Source organism: Corylus avellana, chromosome 3 (assembly GCF_965113065.1).
Source record: "Corylus avellana chromosome 3, dhCorAvel1.hap1.2, whole genome shotgun sequence".
NCBI lineage: Eukaryota > Viridiplantae > Streptophyta > Magnoliopsida > Fagales > Betulaceae > Corylus > Corylus avellana.
In genome coordinates this window covers 10,879,267-10,897,119 of record NC_142492.1, presented here as the reverse complement: position 1 = coordinate 10,897,119, position 17,853 = coordinate 10,879,267, and the positions used below count along the sequence as shown (strand labels likewise).

At 38.1% G+C, this 17,853-nt stretch overlaps 3 protein-coding genes across 3 annotated transcripts; all 3 read right to left on the bottom strand.

Annotated features, from left to right (window-relative positions):
* Window positions 1–1,631: 1,631 nt before the first annotated feature.
* LOC132175076 (putative phospholipid hydroperoxide glutathione peroxidase) lies at window positions 1,632–5,734 on the bottom strand. Its single transcript, XM_059586891.2, has 6 exons — window positions 5,471–5,734; window positions 4,242–4,318; window positions 3,027–3,088; window positions 2,641–2,759; window positions 1,944–2,111; window positions 1,632–1,855 (listed from the first exon to the last, which is right to left on the bottom strand). The coding sequence occupies exons 1-6, from the start codon at window positions 5,717–5,719 to the stop codon at window positions 1,823–1,825; spliced, it is 708 nt and encodes a 235-aa protein (XP_059442874.2). The 5' UTR covers window positions 5,720–5,734; the 3' UTR covers window positions 1,632–1,822.
* A 2,823-nt stretch (window positions 5,735–8,557) lies between these two features.
* On the bottom strand, window positions 8,558–10,443 carry LOC132176276 (xyloglucan-specific galacturonosyltransferase 1-like). The gene has a single exon (XM_059588435.2). It carries the CDS (start codon window positions 10,341–10,343, stop codon window positions 8,619–8,621), a length of 1,725 nt encoding a protein of 574 aa, XP_059444418.2. The 5' UTR covers window positions 10,344–10,443; the 3' UTR covers window positions 8,558–8,618.
* Window positions 10,444–11,277: 834 nt separating this feature from the next.
* On the bottom strand, window positions 11,278–16,376 carry LOC132174755 (C2 calcium/lipid-binding plant phosphoribosyltransferase family protein). Its single transcript, XM_059586420.2, has 2 exons — window positions 16,211–16,376; window positions 11,278–14,587 (listed from the first exon to the last, which is right to left on the bottom strand). The coding sequence occupies exon 2, from the start codon at window positions 14,516–14,518 to the stop codon at window positions 11,489–11,491; it is 3,030 nt and encodes a 1,009-aa protein (XP_059442403.2). The 5' UTR covers window positions 14,519–14,587; window positions 16,211–16,376; the 3' UTR covers window positions 11,278–11,488.
* Window positions 16,377–17,853: the final 1,477 nt, after the last annotated feature.

Here is a 17,853-nt window from a genome sequence, read left to right as displayed (position 1 = left end):
GCATCATATTATCTAGAGCAAATCATTAGATAATATGATCATGAGGGATCCGGATCCCCTCATATTAGAGGGAGAATATGAGAGTGTCATATTGTTAATCCTGGCCGTTCAATCTCATCCAACGGCCTACAGCATGCCTATTGTCCCACTAAAATTAAAATAATAAAAAAATTAAAATAAAATGATAAAAAAGCTGGGGTGGCCGAAGCCACCCCCCATGGCCCTTGGGGGTGGTTCGGCCATCCCCAAGGGTCAAATCCTAATTTTTTTTTTTTTTTTTTTTGGCTCTTGGGGGTAGCTCTGGTCATGAGGTGGCTTTGGCCACCCCAATCAGCCCTTAGGGGTGGCCGAATCAAAAAAATTAAAAATTTTGGCCCTTGGAGGTGGTTGAACTACTCATTGGCTTAACTCGGGTGGCTAGCCACCCCCAGCTGCTTTTTTTTTTATTTTTTTTATTTTTTTATTTTTTATTTATCATTATATTTTAATTTTCTTTTTAAAAGTTAAATAATATTTTATTATTTAAATTTTAGTGGGACACGTGGCATGCTGCAGGCAGTTGGATGAGATTGGACGGCCAAGATTTACAATATGAGACTCTCATATTCTCTCTCTAATATGAGGGGATCCAGATCCGATCGTGACGGTCTAAAAATTAATGGTCATAATTTGATTGGTCTAAGCTCTAATGCTTCATGCTAAATGCCACGCACACGAGTGCTTGTGTATGGTGCTTTGCATTTTGCATCATACTTAAGCATATACAAGAAAATATACGTAAGTATTGTTTGCTTGCTTTAAAGCAATAACTTAATGCGCATTGGGCACTATATATATATATCAACGTTATTTTAAGCAGCTTAGCTAGTAACTTAGCAATCAAGTTCTTGATCCGTTGGATTTTTTTACAAAACGCGCTTTAGGATTGTATAAAATATGTTGGGTTTTATTTTTGTGTTGGTAAATTCTGTGTCAAAGCATGTTTTTGGTTATATAGTGTTTGGAAAGATAAATCCAATGAGAGTAGAAATGCAGGAGGAAAACAAAGAGAAAATGTAAGAGAATGAATCAAATTCGTCCTCCAACCCTTAATATACAGACTATCATGTAACTATTTATGAACAGTTGTATTGTTTCTCCTTTAACCTTTATAAAAGTTATCACCTTTCATGAAAATGATTGAAATGACAACACTTGTTATTTCAACTATTTTATTTTAGGTATGCATATATATAACATTTTCCCTGTACCATGACAAATAGCTCTAATAATGGCCATAACAGATATATATCACTCTAAGTATCTGTTTGCTATGGCGTGGAGTGCTCTCTAAGACAAAAATCAATAAAATTGTATGAAAGAAGATGACTAGTAATAGGGCTGTTTTCTTTTCTTTTGAAGTTCTCAGATTGGATACAACGTGAAAATCCATCAAAATCCATTATGGTTTATCAAAAGGATAAGTCGAGATGCAATTGAAAGTTCTTGAAATCGCTTATAAAAAAATTTTGGTTCACCTGATAACGAACCAATGTAAGACGACTTAACACCTATAAGTTCCTTTATAATCTATCCACGCTATAGACTACTTATCTTTCTAATAATATAAGACGGGGTGTTACAGTATACTATGAATAAAAATTCAGTTTTATTTGAACAAGTTATGGCTCCATTAATACAAAAGAAGTGTAGCTTTAGTACATATCCAGGAGTCAGGAGGAAAACACATTAGGAAAGATCCACATGATGATATGCTTACTCATTGTAAGAGACAGAGTAGCATTTATTTGACTAAAAGCTGAAGAGAAGCAGTTTGAAGCACTCAAGCAGTCCCCAACACCTTCTTTACGTCCTTCTGCAAAGTATAGAATGGGGGAATTAGTTAATCAGATGAGGCATTTGGTAGAAAGGGAAATGAATGTAGCGGCAGGGATGGGTTTTACCTCAATGCTGAGAGGGGAAGTTGTGGGGGCATATCGTTCAATAACCTTTCCCTCTTTATCAACCAGGAACTTCGAAAAATTCCACTTGATATTATCTCCAAATAGGCCACCTTTGCTTGATTTCAAGTACTTGTACAAAGGGGCAGCATCATTACCATTCACATCCACCTTACAGTGCAAAACATGAAGTTTCATTAGGCATTATCTCCAACTCAGATGAAAAATTACAAAAAAATAAGGAAAAACTACACTTTAGCCCCAAACTACCACTCCTTCAGCATTTACGCCTTCAAATTTTAAAACGGGACATCAAATCCTCCCATGCTATCACCACGTGTCAAATCAAACACTTCCATTTGGGAGTTAATTCTCCATTTCTCATCCATCTTTTTTTCAAATCAACCGTTGGATATGTAGAACCCACAAATCCAATGGTTGATTTGAACAATATATATATATATATATATATATATATATATATATATATATAGCAGGTCCCTTTGCATTTTTACCATTAACGTTAGATGGGTGTATAAGTTGTAACAAAAGAATTACAAGAGACTATCACTTTAATGCAGGTTCATTTAGCTCTTGTTTTATTCTTCTCAAGAGTTCATAGATAACCAGAGTCTCTAAAGCTATCTTTAAGTTTTGAGAATCCTCAAGAATATAAGTAGGAAAACACTGAATTTTATACCTTATCAAATATAGGAAACTCAGCCTTAAAGCGAGTGCAAGCAAACTCTAAAATCTGCTCATTGTTCCCTGGCTCCTGAGCTCCAAACTGATTGCATGGGAATGCCAGAATCTCCAATCCTGAACCAAGGCAGAAGCAGGATAAGTTCTCAAGCATCCAAAAGGATGACGGGAAGAAGAAAACCACAGCTAGATATGCCGAACACGATTCCAGAGAAGTTCATTAGACATAAGAAGGTATTTCCCATGTGCTTGTCTATTAGCACGGGTGTAATATGATGCCACTAAAAGAAAATTTCAAATAAATAATTCAATAAATGACCAAAACAAATCAAAACAAAGGAGCATAAAAATGAAAAGAATAAAGAAAAGGTAATGAAAGCTGACCTTGATCTTTGTACTTCCCATACAATTCACTCAGCTCAGTGTAGTTAGAATTAGTCAAGCCACTGCGTCAAAAGCTGAACGTTAAAACTATAGATAAAGCATTCCAGATAAACAGAAAGAGAGGGTAGCAGAGAGAGCCACTATCTTTCAACCACTATCCTAGCTTGAGCAACAAAGATCAAGCTCCTCTTTGGTCAATGGTTCTGGTCTAAGAACAGTTTTGCTCTATCCTATTGGATGTTTCTAAGGGAACATATATACAGCATATATATACCATTTCGACAAAAACTTTCGTACCATGAGGAAGTTGAGGAGCATAATTTATATTAGGGCTGATTTTATTCAAATCGAAATATTGGGTTTGTTTGATATATATATAAAATAAAAAATCTCAAAAAAAATTAGATGGTACTTGATACAAATTTTGAGTAAAACTTACATTTGAAAACCAACTTGTAAGGGGAGAGTACCAAAGAGCTTATATGCTTAAATTTAAAATTTTACTTAAGCCATATGGGACACTTAGAATCGTAATATACCATCACGCTTTGCAGCGAACGTCTACAACAACCCACTCTATTTCATACGTTGCCTCTTTGTGAATCGAACCCATGACATGGTGCTTGTTTTTTATACCAAATTATACAAACATTGGGTAAAACTCACCCTTAAAAACCGGCTTGCAAGGAAAATATGCCTAAAATTAATAAACACATGATTAACATTGTATTGAAGCCATGTGGGGCACTTAAGATCGTAACATATCATCCCACTTCTAAATCTAACGTTCATGGTAGCCCACTCTATCCAATAGGTTGCCTCCTCCGTGACTCAAACACCTGACATGAAATCTAATTTTGATACCAAACGATATAAACTTTAGGTAGAACTTACCCTTGAAACTGGCTTAGAAAGAGAAAGTACCTAAGAGTTTATATACATATGGTTAAGATTGTACTTATGCCATATAAGATACTTAGAATCGTAAATGTGGTTTTTGTTTTTGATTGAAAAAGTGTTATGATGTGACATAAAGGTAAAAATAGTTTTGAGTATTTTGTGTTTGAAATTTTTTGTTAATGCTTTTGTTTTTTAACTAAAAAGCAAACCCAAAGGACATTATCAAATGAACCCAATCTCATCCAATGTTTAGTCTCCACATCGAATCAAAAGACCTAAAAAAGGAAAAGATAAGAGAGAGAAGCTATAGCATACCATTGAGATGCAACATTGACGATCAAGAGGGCCTTCCCCTTGTACTGGCTGAGATCAACATCTTTTCCCCTAGCATCCTGCAAGCACGAAAGAAACAAACTGATCTCAAGGACTCTAATTCAAGGACAAACAAACTTGAGTGCTCCTTCGGACACTAAGACTCCTAAACTTTCTTTCAGTTATGCAGAAAGAGATGTATATTTTGGTTACAAGTTTGCTATGACACATAGTTGTGAAATTTAAGGATAACTATAACAATTATTAAGCAAAGGATTTAGAAGGAAATGATATGGAGATGCGATGTGATTAATCCTAAGGTTGTATGGGTTGAAGTTGTGTATTGGGTTGTGGAGAATCTTAAAGGGAAGTCTCTTCGGGTTCTATTATGTAAGCAGGTGTTTGGTGCAGTGGTTTATCATCCCTGGAAGTAGAGGAATGCCATAAGACATGGTAACAACGTGAGATCCGAAGAGCAGATCCATCATCAAATTGATTGAGAAGTGCCTACCCGTATTATATAGGCTGTGGTAAGTTTAGAGCTAATCCGGAATCATGCAGCAAATGGGGTCTGCAGGATTGTTTATGTTCCTGAGTTTGTGGCTCCGGGTCTGCAGTTTTAATTTTCTGTGTGGTTGTTTGTTTGGGTTATTCAATTTGTTTGTCATTGCTTTTTGTTTTTACGTAAGTGTTTGATGGAGTTAGGTGGTTCAGTTTTGGTTCTGCTTTGTGTTTGGCTTCTGCAATGTATTCTGCAGATAGCTTATTTTGTGGTTGCAGCCTGCAAGTGTTGTTGCTGTAGGCAACTGTGTTCCAGTTATCTTCTGGAGCGTTTGTTCTCTTTCGTGAGTTTGGTATAAAGGCAGCTTATTCATCTAAAATAAAAATAATCAAGCAAACACAAACTAAACAAGGAATTGCTAATTAAAATAAAACCCTTTAGTTAAAATTATTCATTTTATTTCATCCTTTTTCTCATCCAAACACAAGGCTACTTTGGCAGTAAAGCATTAACTGAATTCCATTATCAATACCAATTTCCCATCATTCAAGCATCCTATTCTACTCAACACAAGCATAGAATCGAACCCATTTCTTACCAAGCAAAATGTCACAGAACCATCACCCAGATGAAATTCTTCAAAAAGAACACCCAAAGAAACAAGAAAAGTATCTCCAAAGTTTTCTAAGAAAAAAAAAAACACATATATCCACCAAGGATTAAAACTAACCTTAACGGTGAAGTCGTGGACAGATGCGCTCTGGGATTGGCTTGCCATTGCACGAATCGAATGCAAACTACAGAACAGAGGCCTCGAGAACCCTGTATCAGTTGGGGGAGAGAAGCAAGAAATGGGCAAAACCTGCCAAAAACGCAACTGGGTTTGCTTGGAATTGTTCGAGATTTGCCTTGCAAAGAGAGAGGACGCAGATATGGGTCCCAAGATTTGATTTTTACGGACGAGAAAGCGAGTATACATATATCCTTTCCTTGACGAGGGACCGAGTCATCTTCGTGGGTTATATAAGAATCATAAGAGATGTGTATCCCATCGCTTACGCGTGGAGAGATGTGGACTTGTACACGTTTGAAGCTTGAAACAGAGGATCATTAACAGGTGTTGGCTTCTGAGTCAAAGCTAAATTTATGATCATTTTCATTGCATCAGAGAAGACGTCATGGTGTATGAATTGGGTGGTGAATTTTACAACTTTGGCGGCTGACACTGGTGTGTGGTGAATTTTACAACTTTGGCGGCTGACACTGGTGTGAACCGTGAAGATGAGGGCACCGGGTTACAGCTTCGTGGTCCTACGAATCTACGATTCCTATGTTGACGACATAGAGTTTGAGACGGGGCGGAGTGGTAGTTTTGGAAGCCACAATTCTGTGGTTTAAAAATGGACATGTATAAAAAGAAGAAAAATGCTGCACCCCTTCGTACTTTTACACTTTTAACTTTTTCTTTCTTTTTTTTTTTTTTTTTTTTTTTTTTTGATAATTAACACTTTTTTCTATGAACTACTAATATTTGACCTTATTAAACTGTTATTTTATGACAAAAAACCTAATTTAGTTAGTCAAAGGGATTAAAATTGACGGTCAACGAGTATGTGCAAGTCATGTGCCATTTAAAAAAAAATTTCTTTCACTTTTGTCCTCACTTCTGACCGAGAAAATGACGCTTATACCCTCCTAAACCCTAATCCAACACATGAAAACAATTTAAAATGAGGGCAAAAGTGAAAGAAAAAAATTTAAAATGACACATGGCTTGAACATAACCGTTGACCGTCAATTTTAACCTATTTGACTGACAGAAGGGAGCTTTTGTCATAAGATGGTAATTTGATGGGGTCAAATGTCATAGTTGGTAGTTCATGGAGGAAAAGTGTCAAGGCGATATAGTTCATGAGAGCAAAAAGTAATTATCCCAATTTTTTTTTTTTCTTCTAGTGTATCAATAAAAATTATAATTAATTATTAAAAAAATATTTGAATTTAATGATATTACGCAAAAAAATTATGTACTTACAATAACATGATCCTCTCCATTAATTATATTGAAAAGGTATTTTTGTTTTTTTACCTTTTGAGAGGACAAAAATATCCCTTGAATATAACTAACCGGATATCAGAGGATCCTAATGTAAGAAGGAGAGAGATGTATAAAGGGAAATTAATATATATAGATATTGGCTTTTATTGAGTCTTATAGCAAATTTGCTAAAAATACTGTAGTATTTGGCAAGAAGTTGAATTAATTTGCACAGCCGGATGTAGGAAGAATTTTGGTGATTTTTAGCAAAAGAGCTAGCCAAAATAACTAACATGTTAATTTGCAGAGGCAAATGGAAATGCTCGTGTATGAAAAGTCAAGAAGAATTTGTACTTCTGTTGAAATGGAGGCCACATAAAACATCTTTACCCTAGTACCACATGTAGTTATAGAAGAGTTTGAGTTGCTGTTTTGTAGAATTTCACACCAAGAAGTTTCAAGTAAGAGATGGCGGTCTCTAAGAGGTAGCTTAATCAGTTGGAATTATTACCTTATGATGTAGATGTCACTAGTTCGAATCTTTCTCTCACTCTTTTTGTGTGGACATGTCAAAAAAAGAAGTATAAAAAGTCGATTAAAAATCCCACAACTGCATGATGCATCTGTCTTGGGTGTTAAGTTGGACCAGAGACACTAAAGATGCGGTCTTGTCTTGAGTACCTATATGAAGACCTTGCTTCGGACACAATCAGATAAGAAAGAGTAATTCGGCAAGTTTTGGAGGCAAAGACCTACGCCAAGCACTGGCAACCCATAACTCCAAAATCTTCAATATTAAAAGCTAGAGTGATGATACAGAACACGCCAGGCATGCATGAACAGTCATGCACGCTCGGCGTGATGTTTATCATCACTCTAAAAGCCAACGCCAATACCTAACCAATTGGACAAGTTGGCCATGAGAATGAAGGGCTATGGTTGGTAAAATATATTACCAATGGACCCCACTCAAACAACTCACTATATAAAAAATAACTAAACAATATCATACCACTCTAAGAGTTTGTTTGGGATTGCGTTTGAGAAATAAACTTATAAGTAAAAAATTGTTTTTTTGACAAAATCTTCATTTTTAAGCTTTTGCCAAAAGTGGATTTTTTTTTTTTTTTTTACCATTTTTAGGTTTTTTAGATCAATAAAAGCACTTTTAATTTTTTTTACCAAACGAGTATTTTTTTCTTCAAACTAACTTTTTGAGTATTAAAAGTAATTTTAAACCTCTCAAATGCAATCCCAAACGGGCCATAAACCTACCATGTGGCAAACATCTAGGACCATATTTAGAAGCCTATTAAAAAGGGGCATGCATTCCCAAAGATGCATCCCCAAAGGGGCACACATCCTCTCCCACTCCCTTTCTATTCCGTTTTCTCTCAAAAATATCATATTTACTTAATTAATTGATAAACTAGCAATTTTTAACGACATTTTTTTTTTCTTTCTTTCTTTTTATTTTGCAGATGACCCATTGCTGATCCATTCGTACAAAACTATGCTTCAACATTAAACATTCATTACATGTCCATTACATTATAATATAGAGGAAGACCCCAATTTTCTTGGTTTTCAAGTTTGACTAGGTTTATTAAAACAAAAAATACTCATCAAAATATAAAAACAATTTTCACCTATCAATTTGATTTTAATTGTTTAGTGACTGTTGTCAAACAATATTAAAAAACTTTTGCACAAAGTCAAGTTAAGATTTTGTAATGAAAGAAATATTCAATATGAAATTGTCCCGACTATGCTTTGCATTTATAATGGGAAGAAATCAAAAAAGCAAATAAAGAACAAAATTAACCCCTTTTGGTACAATTCATTCCATTCTGTTAACCCTCTCAAGAACACTATTCATAGCTATGGAAAATGCATCTTGAAACTTCTCAAGCTGTGAGTTTGAATCCCCATATAATAAACCAGGAAGTAATTCATATACTATAAAGCTCCTCATATCCTCCCTCTCCCTGGGAGAAATTTTCATCAGCCTCTCTACTGCATTTACCTTCCTTTGCGTAACCTCTTCTTGGTCTATGAACACAGAATATTTACCATGATCTGCAGACAAATGCCATGGATACTGGTAGTAAGCTGTGAAAGGACAGAAAAATACTGGAATGCAACCAGAAACTAAAGAATCAAACACTGATTTTCTTGTTGGGCTATCCCCTGGAGGCTGCAAGCAGAAATCAGACTCCATGAAGAGCTCGATGACTGACTCAGGTTGATCACACACTCCTGAGCTGCAATTCAAGAAATGGCATACTCCATTGTCGGCGGAGTTGCACTGGTCAATTAATATCGACCTCATGTTGTCCGGTTGATCAGGCCGGGGTGCCCCGGCAAAGCTCACGAGATTTCGACGATTTGAACTGATTATTTTCAATTGCCATGAGATAATGTCATCATCTGAATGAGGATGGAAGAAGGTTGGGTGCGGAATTCCAATGTCGTTTACATGCCATGGCTGGCGTTCGATCAAGAGCTTTATAGGGTTCTGCATTTGATCAAGTTCTAAAAATCTAGTCCCCCATGGAGAACCATCATTTCTCCTAAAATCCCATGAAATCTTCCCCAACACAAAGACATGATCCTTACCAGAATTCCGAGCCCACGGCGGCTGCGTTTCCAGCCACTTTATGAGTTCTGATGACAAGGTATCCTTGACATCATTGGAAACATTCTTGAAATGCCATCTTAGTATATCTAGACCACCATAAAAAGGGACATAAAAGAGCTTGGCTTCGTTCTCACTATAAACCCTGCATGGATGCTTCAAGACCCTCGAATGAAATATTGGCTCCAGAGAGTACTGATGAGTCTGATACCATCCGCCCCCAAGCTTTGGTATTGGCTGCCCCAATGCCTCATTATCAAAATACTTGCAGAAATCCACCCATGGCACCATATCATGGCACAGACCCATCAAGTCCTTATTGAACTTCGATGGCAAATCATAAACATATATTCCCCGCCCATCACACACCGGCTGATTCTTTACCGACCTCCACGATCGATGCAGCTGCAACTGTTCCTCGACCACCTTCCTAGCGTATGCAGTCCCCTCATCTTCAGCTTGGTCTACTTCTTTTCTAATAACAGGATTACGATCACCCTGATGAGTAATGTCCACAACCTTCACAGCATCTGCAGCCTTCTTTTTACTGTCTTTATCAACTCTGTTTTGATCAGTAATAGGATTCGGGTTATCCCGAACATCATTGACAATCTCTTTGACACCGAAGTTGATGCTAGAAACGTCAGTGCTGTTGAATACAGGAATTGGGATTTTAACGTTGGCCTGAGTACCTGCAGAGAGGCAATAGAGGTTGTTGAGCTTCCGGGACGAGACGCAAACATGAATGATATTCCCAGATATAATGGTGGTGGAGGAAGACCAAAGGAAGATAAGGATTAGGAGGAGGATAGCAGCAGGGATTCGATAGAGAAAGTTGATCAAAATAGAATACCATAAGCAACATTCTCTTGCTGCTTCTACTTTTTTGGATGGCTTTGATCTCTTTTTGGCAACAGAAACTGCCATCTTTGGCAGGAGCTAGCAATGATTCTTCCTGGATTTGCTTCTGGTTTTCTAGTGGGAGGTGGTTGCGTTGTCCCCCTGAAGGAGTTTGAACATGTAAGCACGTATTATGTCTGGCTGCTGGCATGCGCACGTCAACAAACACTCTGTGTGCACGTCCAGGAAAAATTTCTGTTTGAAGGTCGTGTCCCAGCATAGAAATATATAATGTATAGGTTGACTTTGGAGTTGGTTGACATGCTGTACATGGAACCTCTCTTATCTCCATGAGAAAGAATCCAAAATATTAATAGAAATCTGGCTGAAGATGGATGTCCCAAAAAGAAAGCTTCTTTTTCTGGCCTACCGACTATCAGCCTACCAATTAAACTAAAACACCAACCACCATGCTAATTTCTCATTTATTTTATTTTATATTTTTGGGTCTAAATATAAGACCTAGATTATTTAATGCAGAATTTAAAAGGGTTTTTTTGTTTAGTGGTTTCAAAGCATGCTGTTTGAAAAAATAGTGATTTTAAAATGTAATAATGCATTTGGTAAGATCACAATTCAGCTTGTAAAAACATGCATTTTTTAACGACACTCCCTCCGGTGCAATTTGAAAAGGTGAATTTTTTTCCATTTTCAAACCGCTATTTTTTCTTTTCAAATGGGACAGTTTCCACAATTTAAACATGTAATTATCCAATAACATGTATATTAGAGCAAAGCAAACCGTAAATCCGATGGTTGAGCAAATTGAACAGATTAACCCATAAAGGCATAAACAGACCACATTTCTGTTTCACTTATTGATTCGGATTTTATCATATTGGAAAAAATATTAACATTTTTGCATGCTTAACGTACACAATGGGACCAACTATAATGGCTGCTCAAGATTCTTTTTCATGAATTTGCAGTTAATAAAAATGAAGGATATGATCAGTACAAGTAAAAACAAAAAACGGATTATTGTCATCTTCGTTAATCTTTATTCTACTTTGTAGCCAGATTGGAAAGGTACAAATTATTCACTGGGTGAAGCAGTGAAACTGGACAACAACAACAACAAACGCAATGCAGAACAACACTAATGATCTGCAACATGGGTGAAGCAGTTACATTATTATAAACCCAGGCCAGAAAACATACCAATCTCCAATTTACAGCATGCTATCAGTTCTAGCAGGCAATCGACGGAAGAAGTTGATAGGCACCGAAGGTGACCTATGGCGAAATCTCGGATGCCTCATCAGGTAGAACCCTGCCAAAGCAGCCAAAGCCTGGAATGGTGTGACATACAACACTAGTGCAGCTACAAGGCAGAATGTTACATAGATGGCTGTGGCGCGGGGATCTCGCCAACTTAACAGATTCAGAATTCGCTCCCCTTGGGTTGCCACATCGCCAACCACGGTCTGAATTTTACCAGCCACACTTCTCAATCGATCATACCTCATTCTCACCAGCTCCGGGTTCCGGCTTGTAGGGAATGTGTCAAATTCCTCATCTAGCTCATCAGGGTGCACTGCCTCAGCATAAGAGAGCTTTGTGTTCATGTGGGGAGGATACCTCGGCCGGTACCGGAAGTTCCACACCCCTATTAGAAACATATAGAGGAAAGCTGTGGGTAAAATCAGTTCTGGGAAACAAACAAGCATAAGAAAGAGTAGATGAACAAGCACTGTTGTGATAGGATTCCTCCACATGCAGATATCCCCAAACCAGTTCCCAACAGCAAATAATCCTGAGAAAACCGACATTAGCCGAAAGAAATTTGCCTTGCTTCTCCGCATGCTCCATAGGTGTGAGTCCGCATCAGACATGTATTCCACCACTTCCTTCCTAAGCGGAGGTTCTGCTCGGCCTAACCTTGCTGCCACAATGTTGACAGATTGATGGCGTAGCATGTCAAGCTGCATTATGCTAAAAGGCCTTATATAGTGCATTTTCGGCAGTAGGGGTCGTGAATATTGGCAAAGCATGTTCACAAATGAGGTGCATGAAAACCGTATTGCCAAATGCAATTCCCCCATCTTCTTAACACCGTTAGGGTGAAGAACCAGCAACGGATAAGAGTGTGTATAAATACGACCTGCTTCGAGTGTCGAGATACGTACGCGAACTTTCCCAATCTTCAGGTCCTTGTTACCATTTGACCCCTTTTCACCAAGTTGGCTGTTGTCAAATACACCTATAGTGAGAACTGTAGCTGGATCAAACACCTCCCAAGTGTACTGCTCATTGTATTTTGGACAAAGGTTGTCAACAATCGTGCGTGTCCTGACCCATTTGTGACCATACTTTGCTACACAATATGTATCTGATGTGCCCCTTCCATCCCGTGTTTTCATTGGGTGAAGCCCTACAGCATTCAATATTCCAAGTTCTAAAACTCCTATTGGTGGCTTCCAGAGCTGCTTTGCTGTAGGACGGAGATCACTGCTGTAATGAGTGGACTCATCGAGAACATGGTATCCTCCGTCTAGACAGACTCGAAGATGGATCCGGCTTGAGAACTTTTCTTTTTTCAACTGATCTACATCCACAGCAACAGGCTTTTCCAGGTTGAACCAACGGGAATGGATCATGCGATCATCAGCACGCCTGTCTACAGAGCTCAACGGTATGATGACCCTTCCAATGATTTCATCTTTGCCAGGACCTACCCGATCCTCAACTGATAGGACCAGATGATCCTCAAAGGGTTCAGCAGCTATAAACAAAAGATCCTCATTCCAAAGAGAACTCAGAGTCCGAGCCTGAACAGTTTTGGTTTTCAAGACCTGGTTACCTATCTGTGCCTTAGCATACACATCTGGGAAACGATTCTTCTCTGTTGGGACCAAGTCTTGTGCCTCAATGATATTAACACGCACATACCACAACCGTGGCGCATGATAGACTTTTGAACGTAGCACGGCAGAGGAAGCCGGTGTGCTATCAATGGGTGTAGCTGCATCAGAATGCCATGCATCAGAAAAAGCCTCATCTGCTTGGGTGCCTATCCAGACTGCAAGCATCAGCTCACCCTTAATCTTCTCTCCCTTCTTATCCTCAAGCCGGCGCCACTCTGGAGCCAAAGGGCTATCTGGTGGTACTCGTAATGGAACCTCATTGATGTCAAACCTTACAATGCCTACAAAGTCATCTTTGACTAGATCCTTGTCCTTAACTACAACTTCCATTACAGATGCTTGCATCCGATCCTTCGAAAAGGCAAAGACCTGATTCCACACTGGATTTTGCTGCTTTTCAAAGTGTTTTGTAATCCCTCTATAGTTTCCAATTCTCACTTCAACAAATGGATCAAGACTCCCTGTAACATCCATAGCAGGAAGATCACGAGCCTTAACAACCCTTACATAGAGAAAATGCATCTTTTCAACAAGATCATAAGTACTTGCAGTCTTGTCTCCGTGGATGACACGACCCCCAACAACTCTTCCACCACCAAGAAAAGGGCTTGTCTCTTTCAGTGCATACTCAACAGGTTGTGATGATGATGCAGAGTACATGCGGACTAGCTTTGAAGGCTGCGGTTCTGTTTTCATTTCCTCGGCCATATACTTGGTTGAATGAAGGGAAACTTCAGGAGCAGAAGATTGATGATGACTTTGGTTGTGATTTGGGTTAGGGAGATGATGGAAGGTGTGTCTTGTCTCAGCTTTGTTGTTAGAGTGAGTGTTTACGGTTGCACTTGGAACTGTTTGGGCATGTGCATGAGTTAAGTTTGGATCCTTATTTTGCAATGATTCGACAGCAGACATTGGAATAGAGGACTTTATGGATTGGTCGTCAGTAACATAAACTTTTAAGCCGAGCTCTCCTCTTACATGTGAGAAGATGCCACGCTTTTCCAAAGGGTAGTGCAAGACAACAGCATCAGAGTAGGGAACGAAAGAAGTTCCAGTGAGGCTAATCTTCCCAAGGAAGGACCTGGAGTTGGTAGCTTTTACATTATTGTACACATAAGCCTCAAGAGTGAGATGGTGGAGGTTGGAAGGATCAGAAATGTTGAAGTAAAAACTCTCATTCCAAACAGGGTTGAGATCCTTCTCTTTGATGGTGCTACGGAACTTTTGACCATCGAAGTAGAGCTCCACAAATGCACTAGATGAACCTAGCCCATCTTTAGGCAAGAGATTGTGGGCACTTACTATGTCCACCCCTAACTTAAGGTTGTTCATCATGATGAATATGCAGGTGGAATTTGTTGGAGAAAATGAACTAGTGGAGAGATGGAAGATAGCTACCGGTACCTGCAAAGAAGAGAATATCAATACTTGTTAGTAGTAAACTACAATAAAGAAGTGAAAATTCATTTGAATAATTAAGAGAAGGAAGGTGCCTATGAAATAAAACATCTAAATATAAAAGTAATAGAAGCAACATACACATGAAATAAAACATCCTCCTGTAGAAACAGTAGATGTATCTCAAATTGAATAATTCAAAAACAGTGAAAGAAAGAAAAGCTCATGCAGTGACTTTTGGGAAAGGAACAGAGAACTTCATAATTGCAGTAGGCAGGGGATACTTGGTTTATTCCAACCAAAGACATGGACAGCCTTTCTAAAAAGGACCTTCGAAAGGTCCTGAAATACAAGTGAACCTCAAGAATCTATCATGCAATGGAAAAGTTCTCAGAAAGTTCATTAATGGAGATAGCCGTGCCCCAGAAATCATATTTTAGTAAATTAAATGCAGTGCCATTGAAGTTCACAGATAGTTCAGACACCAAAACTAAGCACATTTCACATTCGCTAGGAAAAAACCAAGCTTCCAATATTGACACATCAAATCATGAAAAAATAATAATTCCTAGTTCAAAGATCTGCTCTTTAATTACATAGAAAATAAAATCTGCAAGTGTAGAAAGTAGACAAATCAGTGATGGTGCACCTTTGAATATTCATACCATGCAGAGAGTGATTTATCAGCATCTTTTCCAAATGCCCCCCCCCCCCCCCCCCCCCCCCCCCTCCCAAAAAAAAAAAAAAAACAGCCACAGAGAAAGATCTAAACCCAATCATTTTTGTTTTTCCTTTTGCACACATTGTCTACTGAAATTTTGGCTAAAAAAGCCAGCGATAATTTTTTTTTTTTTTAAGAAAAAAAAAAAGCACCAGCAACCAACTCTTGTCTCCAATAGAGACAAAAGAAACATAATTTATAAACACCAAACCATATAAACTATAATTTTCACCTTCTTCAAGAGCAGAATAGGAGGAAAATGACAAACACCCACAGAATCCAGACGATCTTTTATCTTCTATCTTCTTCTAACATTTTTATTTGAGATAATTTTTTACAAAAATTTGTAAAAAAATTCTCTGGGAAGCCCCAAGCCAGTCTACTCACTTGAATGACACTAAAAGCGAGCCATTGAACTAAACAATTTGTATTATATTAGACTGAGAAAGCAAACAAGCCAAGACTTTTTAATCATTTTTTTATAATAAACATGTGCAACACCCCGTCGTAGAAGGATCTTAGAAATATAAAAGCTTATTATATTTGTAAGCCACCCTTCAAATCTAAAGATCCTTAAAGCTCGCTTCACACACACGAGATTCACTGAACAGTGAAATTACACGGAAAACAAAGATTCACAGTAACTAAAACACAAAAAGCAAATCCAAAAGCATCGTTTGGTTCCCGAGAAAATGTACCAACACTGAACAAAATAAAGCGTAAACTTTCTCCATCACAGATCCTCCACGGATTTACACAACAAAGAAATACTTGAGACACACACCAAAAAAAAACAAAACAAAACAAAAAAGATTACGATACGAAAAGTGTTCCAGGGAAAATGAAGGGTTTGAAAAGTTGGGGACAAAAGAAAGAAGCAGAAGTTAAGCTTTCTGGAGACAATTTACCTCCTTTTTAGCTAAAAGGGTGAAGAACTTTCGCCATTTTCAAGAGCTCGGAAAGATCTATCAGCTCTGAACTGCATTCACCACACAGCAGAAGCACCAAACTCTGAGAGAGAGAGAGAGAGAGAGAGAGAGAGAGAGAGAGAGAGCTACGAATACAGAGTGCTGTCTCCGGAGCTGAAGGCAAAGCAAAGGTCTTTTTCAAAGTACTCCCACACCCGTTTTCCCGGTTTGTTTTTTAACTCTTTTCAAGAGAAATTATTCAGTGGGGCCGGTCTCAGGTTGATCGAGTCTGATCCATACGAGGGTCCCATGAAGGCCCTGATCTTTTGACCTCGTCCGTTGATCTACAATCCGCTGTGGTCCAGTTTGTACTTTGGCGTGTCGCAGTAGTTTTTGTTTGTTAACTTTTTCACGTCCAAAAAAAAAAAAAAAAACAAACAAACAAATAAAACAAAACAAAAATGTATCAATTTTTTATTCAATTAAAAAAAAAACTAAAAAATTCACTTTAAAACAATTTGTTTTTTTTTTTTTACTTTTCTATAAAAAAATTTGAAACTTTTATCTATTTTATATTATATTAATCACTTCCAAACAAAAAATTACTTGCCAAATTCATTACCAAATGAAACCTTTGTCTTTTATTTTCCTTAAGACGGGGGACTAGAAGTCCCCACAATACATGAATTTACAAGCGTTTTCTCAAGATGAATTGAATCATAATTTTACCCTAATCTCACCATAACAACACCTTACTCGTTGAGGCACAAAAAATTCAGACGCACTCACAATATGGGAATTCTCATACACTCCCTCAAAATGGAGAAAATTATAACTTGATCTCAACCTCACAAAACATATGATGGGAAAAATTTGATAAGTAAGAACTATGATAAGAAGGGAAAAGTACTACACATACTTTTAAGTGTTTATTTTTTAATATGTCAATAAAAGACAATCCCGTAAAATAATAAATTAAAATATATTTAATATTTAATAATAATTTTTACTTCACATCATAACAAACATTCAAACATTTGAATTGATATCCTCCCCAAACCAAATCATACGTGAGACAGTGTGGAGTAAGGCCTTTGCTAGTTGTCACGGAGTCAACCCATCATATAATTGTCACTTTAATATTTGTTATATGAAAAATGTTAGGTGTTCTTCTATGCTATGTTTGCCCCCAGCCAGGGCCGGCACTATAGCTGGAACGGCACTGTTCCAGCTACAATGCCAACTGACAGGTGGCAAAAAAAATTGACTTTTTCATCTAAATTTTTTTTTTTAAAGCAAAATATTAAAAAAAAAAAAAAAAAAAAAAAAGAGGGGAAAGATGGGATGGTTCCAACCACCCCTTAGCCAAAATGGGGTGGCCGGACCACCCCATTTTTGGCCAAGGGGGTGGCTGGAGCCACCCCTTGGCGGTATGGGGTGGCAGAAACCACCCCCAGCCCCTTAGGGGTGGTCCAGCCACCCCCAAATGCACCCGATCCTTTTTTTTTTTTTTTTTGGCCAAGGGGGTGGCCGGACCATCCCTTGGCTACGGGGTGGTTCGACCACCCCCAGATCGCCCAGGGGGTGGCTGGAGCCACCCCCTTGGCCAAAAATGGGGTGGTCCGGCCACCCCATTTTGGCCA

Coding starts and splice junctions, on each gene's coding strand:
- LOC132175076 (XM_059586891.2), bottom strand. CDS start 5,719: ATGTATACTCGCTTTCTCGTCCGTAAAAATCAAATCTTGGGACCCATA. Junction 3,089..4,241: donor GTCAATGTTGCATCTCAATG/GTATGCTATAGC, acceptor CTTTTGACGCAG/TGGCTTGACTAATTCTAACT. Junction 2,760..3,026: donor TGGGAAGTACAAAGATCAAG/GTCAGCTTTCAT, acceptor GCCTTGGTTCAG/GATTGGAGATTCTGGCATTC.
- LOC132176276 (XM_059588435.2), bottom strand. CDS start 10,343: ATGGCAGTTTCTGTTGCCAAAAAGAGATCAAAGCCATCCAAAAAAGTA.
- LOC132174755 (XM_059586420.2), bottom strand. CDS start 14,518: ATGATGAACAACCTTAAGTTAGGGGTGGACATAGTAAGTGCCCACAAT.